This window comes from Ursus americanus, chromosome 2 (assembly GCF_024610735.1).
Source record: "Ursus americanus isolate L20-20 chromosome 2, mUrsAme1.1.p, whole genome shotgun sequence".
In the NCBI taxonomy this organism is placed as follows: Eukaryota; Metazoa; Chordata; class Mammalia; order Carnivora; family Ursidae; genus Ursus; species Ursus americanus.
In genome coordinates, this window is record NC_142128.1 from 8,608,680 (window position 1) to 8,625,382 (window position 16,703).

The 16,703-nt window shown below is 59.8% G+C and overlaps 1 protein-coding gene across 3 annotated transcripts in view; it reads left to right on the forward strand.

Moving 5' to 3' along the window:
- The window catches only part of CUX1 (cut like homeobox 1), a 359,174-nt gene extending 343,323 nt beyond the window's left edge, over window positions 1–15,851 (forward strand). For all 3 annotated transcript variants that reach the window (XM_045773836.2, XM_045773835.2, XM_045773834.2), the window contains exons 15-23: window positions 7,361–7,488; window positions 8,096–8,162; window positions 8,920–9,032; window positions 11,632–11,748; window positions 12,902–12,985; window positions 13,578–13,634; window positions 14,034–14,114; window positions 14,670–14,734; window positions 14,965–15,851. In XM_045773836.2, the coding sequence (XP_045629792.1) occupies window positions 7,361–7,488; window positions 8,096–8,162; window positions 8,920–9,032; window positions 11,632–11,748; window positions 12,902–12,985; window positions 13,578–13,634; window positions 14,034–14,114; window positions 14,670–14,734; window positions 14,965–15,034 (782 nt within the window). In that variant the 3' untranslated portion in view covers window positions 15,035–15,851. The remainder of the gene's footprint in view (window positions 1–7,360; window positions 7,489–8,095; window positions 8,163–8,919; window positions 9,033–11,631; window positions 11,749–12,901; window positions 12,986–13,577; window positions 13,635–14,033; window positions 14,115–14,669; window positions 14,735–14,964) is intronic.
- Window positions 15,852–16,703: the final 852 nt, after the last annotated feature.

The window sequence follows — 16,703 nt, forward strand, 5'->3', positions numbered from 1 at the left end:
CCAGAAAGTCTCCCCTGGTGCTTTTAAAGTGAAATTTAATTAAGCAAAACTATAGTTACACATGGTTTCGTAGGCCTGACTCTGTAAACGGCCAGCTCCCAAGGCACAGAAGGGAGCGAAGTTTCATGCTCTGACTGCAACCCCCGCTCCGGGCAGAGTCACGGCCTCCCTGTGTGTGGCCTCCCTCTCCCTGTAGTCAAGTGGGTCTGAACAAAATGACGGAGCTTGTACGATGACCCGAGGAAGTACAGAGGCCAAGGCCACCCCTTGAAAAACCCGGGGATCGGGGGCGCCGATCCCCGACGCAGTCGCGAATCTACGTAAAACTTTGGACTCCCCCAAAACGTCACTGTTAATAGCCTACTGTTGACCCGAAGCCCTACCCATAACATAGTCGCCGAACACATATTTTGTATGTATACGTATAATATACTGTATACTGACAATGAAGTAAGTTGGAGAAAAAAGTGTGATTAAGAAAATCATAAGGAAAATACATTTACGCTGGGGAACTTAAAAAAATCCGCGTGTAAGTGGACCCGTGCGATTCGAACCCGTGTTGTTCAAGGGTCAGCAGTAATCATCAGAGTGGGTGAGCCTGTCTGCCTGTGTTTTTGAAAGGGCCTCCGAGCGGCTGCCTTGGGTTGGGGTACATTGCTGCCTCCTGCACAGTCCCTAGCGTGCTGGCTTTGGGGGGCACGCGGCTTGCTGGTCTCCTCTTGGGCATGGCATTGGTTCCTGCGCAGGGACGTGGGGGCGAGCTGAGAACCCCAAGGACTCTGGGGAGCTGATTTGATGTTGGTTTGGGGGGGGCTTCTGGTCACCAGACCCTTGACCTGCGTCTGGCCCCCCGCAGGGTGGGGTGAGCCACGTTCGTGGAAGCGGGAGGCGCAGCGCGTGCCCAGGCTTGGACGGGCGTTCAGAAGCAGCTGCCTCTTCCAAGAAGCTTGGGCTCTCGGAATGTCGAGAGGAAGGGCCTTTCTTTTCTTTTTTCAAGAAATCGGTTTGTGGACGGGTGAAAGGCTGCTCTGTTTGGGACAGCGGAGTGGGGGGCTCCGGGGAGTGAGGTTGGAGGACCCCGCTCACTTCTCAGTGAGGCATCGGGACCCTCCCGTGTGGTCGCGTGGCAATGCGCTCGAGCCCCCGCGTCTTCTCTTCCCGGCTGCCGGGCGACCTGGGGCAAGCCCTAGTCAAGCTCCGGAAACCCTTTCTGAGAGAATGAAGGGATTTAGCTGCTTTGAGCTTCCATCTCTGTCTCCGTGGAGGGGATATAATACTGCCAGACTCGCAGGGCTGCCGGGGGGGGGGGGCAGGGAGAGACTGAACGATGACACCTGTAGACTGTTCATTACAGCGCCCAAGCCCACGGCAGGCACTCAGGACGTGTCAGTGGTGGCGGTTGCTGTGGCTGTTATGTCACCGACTTTGGTGGCTGGGGCAGCTCCCTCGGGTCAAAGCCATTTCCACCTTGTGCTGGAGCCGGAGGAGCCCCGACACGGGAGCAGGCGCTCACGCGGGTTAGCCAGGGCACCGGCGGCCACGGCCTGACCACCAGTGACGCCCAGTGATGCCCAGTGACGCCCGCAGGCTCCAGCCTCTGCTAAAAATTCAAGTCTCAGTTCCTCTGTGGCTGAAGCTGCCATGCTGGGCTGGGCCACAGACAGGAAGGCAGGCCCCTCCCTGCGCCTCAGTCTTATTGGGGGGCGGGCCGTCCCAAGAGGAGGCTTGCTCTTAGAAGCCCGTCTGACTGGAGCATCTGGTGAGGCTGCTCCCCACCCTGGGACCCCCAAGCCCAGGAGCCTCTCGTGTTTGAGGAGAGTAGATTCTCTGGGACAGTGGTTCTCGCCTGGGGGTGACTTTGCCCCTCGGGACACTTGACAGCGTCTGGCGGCATCTGGGGCTGTCACCGCTGTGCAGGGCTGGCATCTAGAGGGGAGAGGACAGAGATGCTGGTAAACACCTTACAAGGCATAGGACAGTCTCCCCACCCCCAACAAAGAATGATGTGGCCCCAAATGTCAACAGTGCTGAGTCGAGGAGTCTGGGGGCTCCTTCCCTGGCATAGTCAGCAGATAGTCACTGAGAACTGCCCTGTGCCAGGGACGTGCTCCAGGCTGGGAGTCCGGCAGCCTCAAGCCGCTCCCAGCCCAGAGGGGACACGGAGCGCGCAGAACCACAGCCCAAGCCTTAAAATGGGAAAGGGCATTTGTAGGCGGCAGGGAGGGCACCCCAGAGTGAGGGGAAGCAGGTGCACAGAGTGAGCAATGTAGCAAGTCAGAGGAAGAGCCAGCTCCTGGGTGCGGGCAGGGCGGGCGGGGGCGGGGGGCAGCCGCACCGTGGGGAAAACAAAGCTGACTCTGGAAGCGGTGGCTGTAGTTGAGGCTTGTTCTCTCCATCCGACCAGATGTAGTAAAGAGCGGCTGCAGCCATGCTCGGGGTACGGGGATCCCAGCCGGGAAGAAAGTGCTCAGACCAGCTCAGACCCAGCTCAGACCCAGCCCGGGAGGCCGTGCCCCGGGAATCCCTTTGCAACCTTCTGTCTAAATGAATGGGTGCTTCCCCATCGGGAGGTGTGGACTCAGCCCATCAGCGGATAGGCAGAGAGGGCGCCACTGATCTGCGTCACAGCAGGGGACAAACAAGGAGCTTGCCTGTCAGGCCAGACGGTAGACCGAATAAGTAAGTGAATTACGCGGTGCCTTACACAGTGGTCAGTGTTACAGGAGAAAAACAAGGTAAGGGCAATTGGAAGAGCAAGGTGAGGGGTTAAAGCTTTAAATCAAGTGGTCAGGGTAGGCCTTGCGAGAAGGTAACATGTGAACAGAGTCTTGACAGAGGGGAGGGGATGAACCATGCCAATGCCTGAGGTAAGAACATTCCAGGCAGAGGGGAAACAGTAAGTGCAAAGGTCCTGTGGTACAGATGTGCCTGGGAGACAGAATAGCCAAAGCAAAACCACCAAGGGAAAGAGTGGTAGGCGACCAGGCCAGAGAGAGGAGGGAGACGCGGGGCAGGAGGTGGGGCCTTGCAGGCCGTTGCAGAGTTTTGGCTGTTACTCTGAGGGACGTAGGCTCCATTGGACGGTTTGGACTGAGGGTGGTCTAATCTGACTGTTTAAAAGGCTCTCTCTGGAGGCTGCTTTGTGACTAGACTGCAGGGCTAAGGGTGGAAGAAGGCAAATCGGTGAGGAGCCTGTTGCCGTAAGGCCCAGAGGCTATGATTTGCACCAGGTGGCACGGTGGTGAAAAGCGATTGGCTTCTGGATGTATTTTGAGGGTAGAGCCCAAAATAGGACTTGAGACAGATTAGAGGAAAGGAGGGATAGAGAAGAGTGAGGACGGGCGCTGGGGTGAAGCAGGTTTGAGGGACGGGGATCGGGCTCCAGTTTGGACCAGTTTGGACTCCACGCAGTGAGCTCAGGGAGAGAAGTGGCCTGGAGGACGTGCTGGAGAATCGCCACCTTTCAGTGGCACGCCAAGTGGCCGGAGTGAAGGGCAGGAGAGCGGCGTGTGGGGACACTGCCTTGTGGGGACACCGTCCGGGTCCCACAGCATTGAGAGCTCAGCAGGGAGAAGGAGCAGCAAAGGAAGGCGAGCGAGCAGCCAGCCGGGCAGGAGGCCCGAGAGGCCGCGGTGCCCTGGAAGCCAGGAGCCGGCGGGTCAGGAAGACGAGGGCTGAGGACACAGCGATGAGCGGGGTTTTCGGCCACCTTGGCAGGGACACGTGGCATAGTGGGCGTCCAAGTCAGAAGGGAAAGGTTTAAGGTTGTGGACCCAAGAACAGGTTAACTTCTTCGGAGATTTTTGCAGGAGAGGAAGTAGAGTCGAGGGGAGTGTGTGTGTGTGTGTGTGTGTGTGTGTGTGTGTGTGTGTGTGTGAGAGAAACACGGCAGAGCCCAACACGCTCGTGCGCTTGTGGAAAGGAGCACAAGAGCCGATGCCACAGGAGAGAGGGAGGACCCTGGCTGGGGCCCCCAGCGTAGGAGCAAGGGGCTGCCACCTGCAGCTCTGGGAGCTCAGCACTCATCTCTGGCCACCTGTGGGGACAGACAGGTGCAGAGATGGCGGGCGATGAGCAGGGGGCTGATTGAATAAGGCGGGGCCCCCCACCAGCGGGAAAGCCGTGAACACGACACCCCAGGCCTGCCATCCAGTTGTGATAAGTTTCTGCATTTAATCAATCCGCAGTCCGAAATCGTGCCTTGGGGCGCCTGGCTGGCTCAGTCGGTTAAGCGTCTGCCTTCAGCTCAGGTCATGATCCCACGGGTCTGGGGTAGAGTCCCGCATCGGGCTCCCTCTCCCTCTGCCTGCTGCTCCCCCTGCTTGTGGTCGCTCTCTCTCTCTGACAAACAAATAAATATAATCCTTAAAAAAAAAAAAGGAAGGAAATCGTGCCTTGACCTAAGTCTTGACCTTGACATTGCTTTGATTTCTTTGTCCCCTCTGTGCAGTACACCTAAGAAGCCTTCCCAGATTCTCCCCAAAGGACAAGACCCCACGAACTTTCACAGGGGGAGGCTGTCTGGCCCGTCTTACATGGGCCACCTTGCAGAGGCAAGGGGTCCTCTCTCTATCCCACTAGGGTTCGTCTGTCAGTCACTCCCGCCCCCACACCTGCCCCCACCCAGCCTCTCCTTCTCAGTAGGTTTTCCCCTCGTTGTTAGATACCGCATTCTGCATGCTCCGTACTCCTGAGCACGCTGCCCCACTCCGTGCTGTGCCATCTGGCATCTGTCCAGAATGGGCGTGTCCCTAGGTCCCTCCCCTGCCACCTCCCCCATTCCACCACCACTTTGACCAGAGGCTTCCCTCCATCTCCTTGCTCAGCCTTTCTTGAGACCCCGGCGACCCCTCCTTACTCACCGACTGTCCCTATTCAACTTGGCACCTGCTTCCTGCCACCTCCTCCCTGGATCTTTTTTGGGACACCCCTGAAAATGTCAGCGTTCCTGCATGTTCTGGCCATTCTCACCACGGCTGTCTCTGGGCTTCCATGTTCGCTGCCCTGGCGGGGCGGGAGGAGGGTGCCCTGAGCTCTCCCCAGCCTGCATCTCTGGCCTCAGGCCCTGGGTCCCGCTCCCCCATCCACAGGACCCCTTAGTGGCTCCACTAGCACCCCCTACTCACGGAACCCAACCCATGCTGCTGCTCACCCCTTCCATGTTTGGGGAACCAGCTCCAGGCACAGGCCTCACCTCCTGGGTTCTGTATAACAAAGGGGTCACAACGGCCTCCAGTACCTTCTACTGCCTTGCCCCAGGGCCGGAATCCAAGGCCAGTTCTGCCAGAGTCCAGCTCAGGACCTCCTTTGACACCAAGTGGCCACCTGAAGAGGTGCCCCCCAACTTCTTGGTCTGCTGTTCCTTCCCCCAGCAAGGAGGCAGAGGAAAGCAGGGAGTGGCAGCCAGGGGACCCCGACAGAGCAGACTGAAGTGGCTCCGGGGTAGGGTCTCCGAGCAAGGTCTGTAACCAAGGCCCCTCCTTTGGGGTGGATGCCCACATGGGCAGTTGCCTGGCCTTCTCGTCCCCCCGGCGTGGAGCGACAGCTCGCTGCTAGGGTCCAGCTGGGCTCCCGGCCCCGCCTCGGCAGCCTCTGGTGTCCCACCACACCCGGGGCCTGCCTTCAGCCTCGCCCCATCACCTCTGCCGCCCCGCCTCGCCCAGCCCCTTCTCCGTGTCTCACGGGCAGCCAAGCTCCGTGTCTGCTGGGAGTGCAGGCGGCCAGCCCTCAGTTCTGCCCAGAGCCCCCTCTTCGGGGACGGCCACTCCCGACTCTCAGCTTTGCTCCCCCCCAGAGATCCCCTCGATGGCTAGCCCAGTGTCTGGGGGCAGGGGCAGCCGCGTTTGGGGCAAGCCGGCCAGGCCAGCTCCGAAAAGTGGCCTGGCACCCGCCGGCTGGGGCATCCCAAAACAGTGAGCAGGCACGGGCACCCCCTTACCGCAGGGGCCTGACCAAGACCGTGCCAGGTGAAATAGCAGTGCAAGCAGTCTTCTTGCTGGTATCTTACCTACCCCTCATGTGGCACTTGGGCCCCCACACCACGCTGCGGGCACACCTCTGGGGCTGAGGGCTCCCTCCAGCTAGACCTCAGCCCCCCCCCCCACCATAGTTCCCTGCACCTCCACCCCGGCCCTCCTATCACCACAGTCTACAGCCTGAAGGCCAGACCCCCACCCCGCCACCCAGCTGTTGAGGAAGGGCTTGCACATGGCCTGGAGGGGACACCCTGGGGTTTGGTCCCGGACCAAGAGGCCTCCATTCTTCATCTGTCAAATGGGGATCACCTTTTCTGACTGATTGGATTGTCGCAAGATGTGTAGAGTCTGGCGTGCAGCGGGCACCCAGGATGTGGAGCAGGTGGGGGTGAGGTCAGCGCCCCCCCCCCCCAGCTCAGGACGCTGAGCGCAGCCAAGGCCAGGTTGGCAGGCCACACGGTGATAGGGAGGGTACGGGGCCATCCTCCTGACTCTGCCCCTGGCCTGGAGCCTTTGGGCATTTCTGGTGCCACAGTGCCCCCTGGTGGCCATGCCGCCTACCCCGAAGCGCAGCGCCTCCACCACCTTCTCTGCGGCCCTGAGCAAGATGTGTGGCCGCCATTTAGAACTGAGACCCGGGCTGCTCCCAGTCACCCACTGTCCTCCCTGCTACTGGCTGCTGATGATACCCCCCCCCCCCAGGCCTGGACTGGGAGACTCTCCCAACATCTCCCACCCTCCGAAAGGACAGGAAGGTCTCCATACAGAATGATTCTGGATTGGCTTTTGTTGCAAAGACAACACCTGGCGCTTGGGGCTGGGGAGGTGGGTAGAGACTGTGGATCAGGGGATTCCTGGGGGTGGGGGGCCACCCCCTCCCCCTCACTGAGCTGGAGCCTGTTGGTGGAGAGGCCAAGTGAGTCTGGTGTCTGCTCCAGAGGCAGGACCCCCTCTACCTCCTGCTGGATCTAAAGCAGGCCCCCCACCCCTGACCGCACCTCCCTTCTCCCCCACTCCTACCCCTGAGCCCTCCCTCTGGTCATTATGCCAGAGCACAGCCCTGGAAGAAACTTGGCATTTGCTGGGCTCCACGTTCCTGCCTTGCTTGACAGAGGCAAAGTGAGGCCTAGAGAAAGCAAGGGGCTAGCCGGGCTGGCCAGGCTCCCGGCTGGTCGTGGCAGAGCCAGGGGGGAATGGGTCCCCTGCCCTGGGCTCCTTCGCCTGCCTAGAGAATTTCAGGAGCGTACTGAGTTCTTCGGGCCAGAAGTGGCCCTGCTGGCTGGCCTCACAGCGGTCCCTTACACTGTGGGTTGGAGAGGAGAGTGGGGAAGGCACCACGGCCCATACCAGGCTCCCTCTGATGGCCACGTCTTCCTTTGGCACAGGGCGCTGCACAGAGCTGCAAGTCCACGTCACCGAGGCCACGGCCACGGCAGCTGAGCAGAGGGACCTGATCGCCCGCTTGGAGCAGGACCTTAGTACCATCCAGTCCATCCAGCGGCCGGACGCTGAGGTGAGCATGCCCCCTCTGCCCTGCCCCCTCCCCACTCGCCCCTGGCTTTGAGCCCTTACCCAGTAAAACTTCACAGGTTAACCGGCCGGCTCCTCAGGCAACTGGTGTCCACCTGCCCCCACAAGGCCCACAGGGCTGTCACCCACACCCTGAGTGTTGCCTGCACACTTCACCACAAAGGCCCAGATCAGGACACCGGGCCGTAGGGCACAGGCGCAGACTTGGAACTCTGCCCTGCGAGCTGTGGGCAGAAGCCAGGAAGGATGACCCACCCATCCCACAGCTAGAGGACCTGAGGCCCAGCTCTGTCACCCACCGCATTTTCTAGATAAAGAAATGGGGCTCAGAGACAGCAGCTGTGCTGGCCCGGCAGGGCCGAGTGGCCCATGACAGCACTACCACAGAGCTCCCTCCTCGGGGTCAACCCAAGGCCCAGCCTTCCCTTTGGGGGCCCACGGGAGGCATCCTTTCCAGGCCTCTTGTGGCCACTGGGGTGCCCAGTCCTGCCGCCAGACCGCCCCACCTGTTCCTTACCCCCCATTTGCTTGACGCCCTGGAATATTCAGTGGCACGTAGAGCAGCTGACCACCTCTTGCCCCCACTGCAGGGCGCAGCTGAGCACGGCCTGGAGAAGATCCCAGAGCCCATCAAGGAGGCCACCGCCCTGTTCTATGGTAAGGAGGGGCTGGCTTGTCTCCGACACAGCGATGGGCGGGGTGGGAGCAGGGAAAGGAGAAAGGAGGGGCTACCGCGTGAGCCCTGATCCCTGAAGAGCACTCCCCTTCCTCCAAGAAGGTCAGGGCCCCCCAACCCAGCAACGCAGCAGCCACCAAAAAGAGGGGGGCTGGGTCCACCACTTGCCCTTCTATGCCTTAGCTTGACACCCCCACCTAGGACCCTCGCCCCCTTTGCCCTGCCAGTGGCCTATCGGTGGCTGGTGGGTGGTAGTGAGCTCCCCAGGGAGGCCTCAGCATGGAGACGCAGCCTGAGAGCTCCCAGCGCTGCGGGGAGGTGGCCCCCTCTGGCATCAGTATCGAGGAGGAACCTGGGGCTGCTGCCAGGACACTGGAGGGAGGCTCTCACGGCTTCCCAGTACTTTCAGTGTCCTTTCACTTCCCCAGGAGCGGGGGGAAGGGGGAGGGCCTAGCCCAACAGATGCAGGGGTCTCAGATCCAAGTACTGAGGAGCGGGGGCCTGGGGCCCTCCAACAGTATGGGCAGGGAGGCTGCCCGGGACCCTCCCCTCCTAGATCCCAATTCCCCTGGACACCCCTGCCCTTCCCCAGCCTCTCAGCACCTGTGCCCAGATACCTATGACTTCTACCTCATGGCCCTTGGCCAGAGCTCCCTCTGGGCTGGGGCAACTTGACCTGAGGATCCCCTGATGGGTTCTGCCTCCTGCCACCCCAAGCCACTCTCCCCTACCTCCTAGGACCCTCAGCACCATCCAGTGGCACCCTCCCCGAGGGCCAGGTAGACTCGCTGCTGTCTATCATCTCCAGCCAGAGAGAGCGCTTCCGTGCCCGGAACCAGGAGCTAGAGGCTGTGAGTCACATTCTTCCCTCCCTTATGACCCCCGGACCTGAGGACACAGTGGGGGACACACAGGCTTGGGGGCAGAGAGATGTGTCACAGATTGTAAACCACAGAGGGGTTAGATTTGTTCTGTGCAGTCAGGGAGGGCTTCCTGGAGGAGGTTATGCCATGCTGGGCTTTGAAAGAAGAATTAGACACTCAAAGTAGAGGAGCCTACGTGAGCAGAGACAGGGGGCCAACAAGTCCGAAAGGCTATGCCAGGCCTGCAGGAACAAGACACAGAGGGCCCTACTGCCAGGCTGGCGGGCTACCCAAGCAAGGGAGTGACACTGTCAGAATGGAGGGTAAGAAGGGTCACTCAGCAGCCAATTCAGGACAGAACCTGGCCTGGGAAGACAACTGGAGAGTGGTCGCCCTCGTCCAGGAAGAACCGTCTTAATCAGGTGGGGGACTGGAGACAAGGGCAGGCTGGAGAGAGGAAGGTCTTTGAGCCCTGTAAGGAGGAACAATCTGGAAACGCTGAGGAGCCCCATGGGACTGGGAGAGCACCCGGCTGGGGGCCTTCCTGGAGGGGCGCCACAAGAAAGGGGTGGTCTGCAAAGGTGACCTTTAATGTGAGGTGCATCCCTGTGGTGACACGGTGCCAGGAGGGTGGCTGGGGTCCTGGAAGAGGGAACAGGATACTAGAGAGGGGGTCAGGGAGGAAGTGAAAGGCGCATGAGAAAGGGATGTCCGGGACACAAAGGCCCAGGCCAGGGCATGCCCACAGAGGGACTGGACGCTGGATCGGATTGCAGAGGGCCTGGTGACAGACCAGAAGAGTACCTGGAGGGGTTGCTGTCCCAGCCTGGCAGACTCCGCATCCCCCAGAGCCAGCCCAGGTCATCCCTGAGCTCTCCAGGTTCGAGCAGGAGCCAGGAAGGTTACCATCCTTCTCGAAGAGTCATCGCTTGAGCTGATGATGGAATTTCTAGACTCTTCCTCTCCACACCCACAGTTGCCCCCCATGGGGCCTCCAGGCTCACGCAAGGGAGAGGCTGACATTCACTGAGTGCCCACAGCGGGCCAGGCCCGCTGCTGGTCCAGTGGCAAGGGTGGGCCAGCTCCAGTAGGACCTCCTGTGATCTGGGCTCCAGGGCAAGAGACTTCAAAGGAGGGGGTGCTCCCCTCACAGCAGGGACTAGAAACACTCACACTCCCCTCGGGGACTAGGGACAGCCACACAATGGAACACTGGACGGCCCTTAAAAGGAGGCCTTCCAAATAGATTAAGTGGAAGGAATAGTGTTTTATAGCCTTCTACCTTTTGTTTTAAAAACCTAGGTGGGTTTTTTTTTTTAATCGGGTACTGACTATAAAAATTGTGGTAAAACACACATAACATAAAATTTACCGTCTTAACCATTTTTAAGTGCACAGTTGGGGGCATTAAGTACATTCACGTTGTTGTACAAACGTCCCCTCATCCATATCCAAAGCGTTTCTCGTCTTCCCAAACTGAAACTCTGTCCCCACTAAGCCCCTAACTCCACGTTCCTCCCCCTCCCCCATCCCTGGTTGACCACGCTTCTCTGTCTCTGTAATTTGACCCCACGAGGGACCTCGCGTAAGTGCCATCACACAGTAGTTGTCTTTTTGGCGGCTGGCGTATTTCGCTGAGCAGAATGTCCTCAAGGTTCATCCATGTGGCAGCAGGTGTCAGAACTTATTGCCTTTTTAAGGCTGAGCAATATTCCATTGTCCTCTGTGCCGAGTTTAGTTCGTCCACTCATCCATCAAGGGACCCTTGGTTTGTGCCCATCTTTTGGCTACTGTGAACCATGCTGCCGTGAACATGGGCGTACAGAAGTTTCTTCGAGTCCCTGCTTTCAATTCTTTCAAGTAGCTACCCAGAAGTGGAATTTCTGAATCATGGGATAATTCCATGCTTCCTTTTTTTTTTTTTTTTTTTTTTTTTTGAGGAACTGCCCTACTACCGTGTACTTTTTAGTCCTGTTTGAATTTTGTTAGCAGCATGAAGAAAACCCCGACTTAAGCATTTGGATAAGCTGAAAAATGACGTCCCCTTTCATTTGCTCCTGGATTGGCAAACAGTAAAACTGCATAGCGTCTGATTCCATTTATATGAAATGTCCAGAAGAGGCGAATCAAAAGAGACAGAAAGATCAGTGATTGCCAGGGGGAGGGGAAGAGGGAGGGACCGATGGACTTGCGTTTCCTTTTGGGGTAATAGACATATTGTGGAATGAGATCACGGGGACGGTTCACTATATTCACTGCGAACATACTTAAAAAAAAAAAAAACCCACAGAACCCTGCACCTAAAGACAGTGGTGTTTGTTAATACGAATTACGTCTCGATAGTTCTTTCAAAGGTTGATGATACCATAAACAACAAGACGTGGCCCCAAATCTGTCTTCTGCTTGGGGTGGGGTCACAGGAAGAGAAGGGGACTTGCCAGAGTCTAGAAGGTCAGGGAGATGGCCACAGGCAAAGAAGGGGCTCCGGGTAGAGAAGCAGTAGGACCTGTGCCAGCCTGGCAGCCTCTCCCCCAACCCTTTCCACCTCGGACCCTGCCTGCCTGCCCACCTGCCCACCTGCCCCCAGGAGAACCGCCTGGCCCAGCACACCATCCAGGCCCTGCAGAGTGAGCTGGACAGCCTGCGTGCAGACAATATCAAGCTCTTCGAGAAGATCAAGTTCCTGCAGAGCTACCCGGGCCGTGTAAGTGCCCTCCCCAATTTCGCCCCCGGGTGTACCTGGCAAGGAGACGGGCCGACCAGGCCCTCCAAGGCGAGAGGGTTGGGGGCAGTGACCTGCTGGGCAGCAGTGGGCCTAGACACCCCCCAGAGGCCATCCAGCCTGCCCTGCCTGCCGGCTGTCCTCCCTGAGCTGGGGAGAGACCCCCACAGTGGAGCCTTCGTGCAGGTTCATTCGTCAGACCCAGCCCGGCGGTGGTGAGAGGTGGCAAGGGGCAGGGCTCACAGGTCCCAGGCCCATGGGCCCCCGATGTCCCCTCTATGAAATGGAAGTGATCCATCAGCGGGTCTAGGATTGAACCACAGGGCGCTTGAGCACGCAGGATAGGCCCTGGGGAATCCATATGTTGTAAACTTACATTCTTAAAAAAAAAAAAAAAAAAGACTTTGGTCCAATATCCCCGAAACCAATGAAGAAAACAGAATAAAAACCCACTCACTCCATTCTGGGTGTCAGAGGGCCCTCCCTGGCTTCTCTTAGCCTCCAGGCCTCACAAGGAGCCCCCCTTGTGTGAGGAAACCCTTCTGTGACTGTGGGGAGACAGGGTGGCGGGTAGAAGCGCAGGGAGCAGTGACACTCAGGGTGGGGGCCTCCCCAGGACAAGACTTTCCGCCCCATCCCCCACTCCACCTGTTGGAACTGCACTCAGGCCACCAGAGGGCGCCAGACTCTGCGCAAACTAGTACATCGTACCCAGTGCCGAGCTGGGGTGGGGGTGCCCGGTTCACCACTCTGGTACCTGCCTCTGCCCCACAGCCACCCGCAGACTCCCCGCGAACCCCTCCCACACCCACTTGCCCGCCCTGGCCCAGCCCTGTCTGTGATGTACACTCCAGCCCCAGGTGGCTTCAGTGCCCTCTACCTGCTCTGAGTCGCGGTGGCCCGGAGCCCCATAGGAAGTCTCCGAGCTCGGGCCGTGCTCCCAGACGTGTGGCCCCAGCCACATTCATGCTGTCACCCGGCCCTCTCCCAGCTCTAGGGCTCGGGGCCCCTCCCCGACCTCCACTGTGCTGATGGGGAAACTGAGGCTCCCCGGGATCCTGCCAGCCTCAGGATGCCCAATCACTGCCTTACTCCTGTTGGGCCCTCAGTGACTGGGTCTCTGGTCCTCATACAGAGTGGCGGCAGTGACGACACGGAGCTGCGGTACTCCTCCCAGTACGAGGAGCGCCTGGACCCCTTCTCCTCCTTCAGCAAGAGGGTGCGTGAGCCACGGGCCCGCTGCGGGGGAGCCTGGAGGACCACCAGCTCACCAGGCCTCATCCTGCACTATGCCCTCATGCCTTCGGCCCTGGTCTGTTGCCTGAGGCCCAGCCTAGCCCTGCTGTCCGCCAACTGCCCGCCACACACACCCCCAGACCACCGGGGCAGCCTCTGTGCCCGCTGGGGGGCCGTGGAGGCCCGGGGTGCAGCCCGGGCAGGCCAAGGGAGCCAGGAGTATCTGATGGCTACGTGAGGGTGTGTGATAGGGAGTGAGCTAACCCCACGCGCCTGCTCTGGGGGTCAGGCAGACAAGCGAAGCCCCCCCCCCCACGGTGTTGTGTGGCCTCGGGTGCGCCCCCACGTGAGGTTGCAGAGGCCCAGCCGGGAAAGACGTCCCACAGGCAGAACGGGCCCCCAGAGAGCGCGGAGGGAGGCAGCTGTCCTGGGAGCTGTGCACACAGACGTTGGGCGAGCCTAGGTTGTCACGCGGAGTGGAGGGGAGCCCGGCAGCCCCCCGGGGTCCCTCTCTGCAGCAAGCTGGGGCCTCTGGGGCCCTCGGGGTTCTCCCTTCATCCCCCCTCCCCCTTCAGGAGCGGCAGCGGAAGTACCTGAGCCTGAGCCCTTGGGACAAGGCCACACTCAGCATGGTGAGTTCCCTCCTCTGTGCCCAGCTGGGACGCACCGGAACCTCTGACTCTGGGCCTCCAAAGACACCTGCCCTCAGTCCCGTCTGGAGAAGCCCCAGGGACCCCACTTACTACTCACAGGCCCTGCCGGGAGTGGCTGTGGGACCTAGAACAGGGTCCCTCCTCCTTCAGGACACCTGGTCCAGTAGCACCATTCCTGGAAGGTTCTGGAATCATGCTGTAGGGGGCGCCATTCCCTAGAATCCCTGTGGCCCAAGTGCCCAGCCTATACAGTGGGAGACTGCCGCCTGCCGTTCCTCCTCTTGCTGCCCCGGGTCCCTCACTTCGGGAACCTGGGGCAGCCCTTCAGGGGTGGGTGAGGCCTGCCCCACCCCCACATCACACCTCATTGCTCCCCAGGGGCGACTGGTTCTCTCCAATAAGATGGCGCGCACCATTGGCTTCTTCTACACGCTATTCCTGCACTGCTTGGTCTTCCTGGTGAGTATCCAGGCAGGTGGCCAGGGATGCCTTCACCATACTTCCTGTACCTCCAAGGGCAGCAGGGTCGCTATCGTGGCCTGGCACCCTGGGCCACCCCCAAGCCACACTGTCTGCTCCGGCCACTTCTCTCCCCTCCGAGGGGACAGCAAACCCACCCTTCAGGCCCTCTGGCTGGGGCAGCAGCCCAGCCACTCTGTGGAAAAGGCTTGGCTGACTCCATCCACGGCCCTGTCCTGGAGCGGCATGGGGGAGGGCATGTCCACTGTGAGGCCACAGGCAAGATGGCCCTTACGTGGTTAACCTGGGCTCCAGCTCTGACCCAAGGGCCCACCAGGTCCCGGCCTGCCAGTGTCACCTGCAGCAATGTCAGGGACCTGTCTGACCGTGTGTGAAACGGGGGGCACGGGGGCAGCTCTAAGGCCCTCCTGCTCTGGGCCCTGGGCCATGAGAACCTTCCTGCACGGCCAGGAGGCCAGGCTCGGGGGCTGGAGGGGGGCGGCAGGAGGGGCAGAGTGTTGGGACAGACAGCTCACTGTGTCTCCACCTGGCCAGGTGCTGTACAAGCTGGCGTGGAGCGAGAGCATGGAGAGGGACTGTGCCACCTTCTGCGCTAAGAAGTGAGGACAGCACCTGAGTCCCACCACAGCCCTGCGCGGGGCCCCCCAGGGCCGCGAGCTCCTCCTGTGTTCCTCACCCCCAGCCCTCTACCATTGCCGCCCACTCTGCCCCACCCCCAGCTCCCCAGCACCCACCCTGTCACCGGGTGCATGGCCCGCCCCCCCCCCCCCCCACACACACTTCCCTCCTTTTTACCCTTGGTCTCAGCAAAGGTTTCTATCCCCAACAGGTTCGCCGATCACCTGCACGAGTTCCACGAGAATGACAATGGGGCGGCAGCCGGTGACTTGTGGCAATGATGTCCCCAACACGACAGTGATGGCTGCACCTCCCCCACCCCCTGCTTGTTCAGCTGCTTCTAATGACTTAAACTTCCCTGGAAAATTCCCCACAGAAACTGCCCTCGCCCTCCACCCACCAGTGCCCGAGGTCCCAGGTCCCCTTAAGAGAATGTCAGCCACACCAGGCCCTCTAGGTCCAAAAAGCCCCCGAGGCCCAGCCAGGCTGAGTCAAAGGGGCCCCTTCAGTCCCATCTTAGGCTGGTGACCTGGCTTGGGTCCTGACCATTAGCCCTGGTGGCAGTCACCTCCCATCATCAGCTGTGATGCTGATTGAGTCCTTGCCAATTCTGGCCATGGTTCATCCAGTTGGGATCCCCTGGGCCTCTCTGTGCCAGGTCTGGGCTCCCCTAGGGCTCCCCTAGGATCTACCACTCCACCCCCCAAGAGACAGAGGGCCCTTCCTCACAGGCCAGCAGGCTTTGAGTCCTGCCTTTATCACCACCCCCACCCCACCGCAAGAAGAGAGGAAGCCCCAGAGAGCATGGCATAGTTTGTTATCTCCTCCCTGCCCCCAGACCCATTGTGAGTTTTGCTTTCTTCTTTAGCAAGATATTTTGGCTTCTAGGCAAGGAGGGATCTCCAGTGAGCCCTGTGCCCCAGGCTTTTCAGACCCAAGGACTGGTCTGAGGGGCCCAGGTGCTTCTCCGCCAAGGCAGAACGGGCCATGGACCATCCCAGCACGGCCACCTTGGGGCCACTGTCTGATCTTCCCAAGTTAGATTTGCACTCGCGCGTTCAGCTTTGCACATTTCAAATAAACACATGGTTGCAGCTACGCGGGTGCCCAAGCTCCATGACTCCGGGGGGGACAGGAGGCCGGTGTGTGCGTGTAGCAACACGCCTGGGAGCTGGGGCTGGACCTTTCAGCCGCTCTGCGGATGTGAGACATGACCCCCAGCACACAGAAGGTCTCTTCCTTTTCCCATCCCCCAGGAATTCCGTGAGTGGGTCCAGACCTTTGCTGGAGCCCAAACCCATGTCTGAGTTCTCTTGAACAGATAAGCGACCCAGTCAAAAGAGAAATCTATTCCTTTAAAAAAGAAAGAAAGAAAGAAAGAAAGTACCTATCAGGCTGCCTTTGGATGTGTGATGCGTGTTGGACGTGTGATGTGAGCTCCTGAGGAATCCCTCCTTCCCTTTCTGTGTGCCCAGGAGCCATGCACTCTATGCCCCTTTCCCTTGAGCCCCTGCTTGCCGGGTACTGCCCAGCCCAAGTCCACCAAGCCCCCTGAGTGCCAGCTTTGCACAGGGACCCCCTGAGGCACCGGTCAGCCTCAGCCCAGCTCCACTCATGTGGGTCCCTTCCCACCCAGACCAAGGGGCTTCCTCTTGGTTTGTGGTGATTGGCGTTACCCCACTGGCCAGGTGGCTCTTGAAGCTGGCTCCACACCCAGCTCCCACCCCGCAGTGCGCCAGGCCGGACACCCCTGTACTCTCCCTGTCTCAGTTTTAGTCCTGAACACTCTAGAGCTTACACATCCAGGGGCACCTCTTTGGGGTTCCACCCTCAGCATCCCTCACCATCTCCCCCATCAGAACTTCCTCCGAAGCCCCAGAGGCTCCTGCCCTCGGGGACCCCAGATGAACCTGTCTTCACTGACTGTCATTCCTGTCCCCATGACAGAGC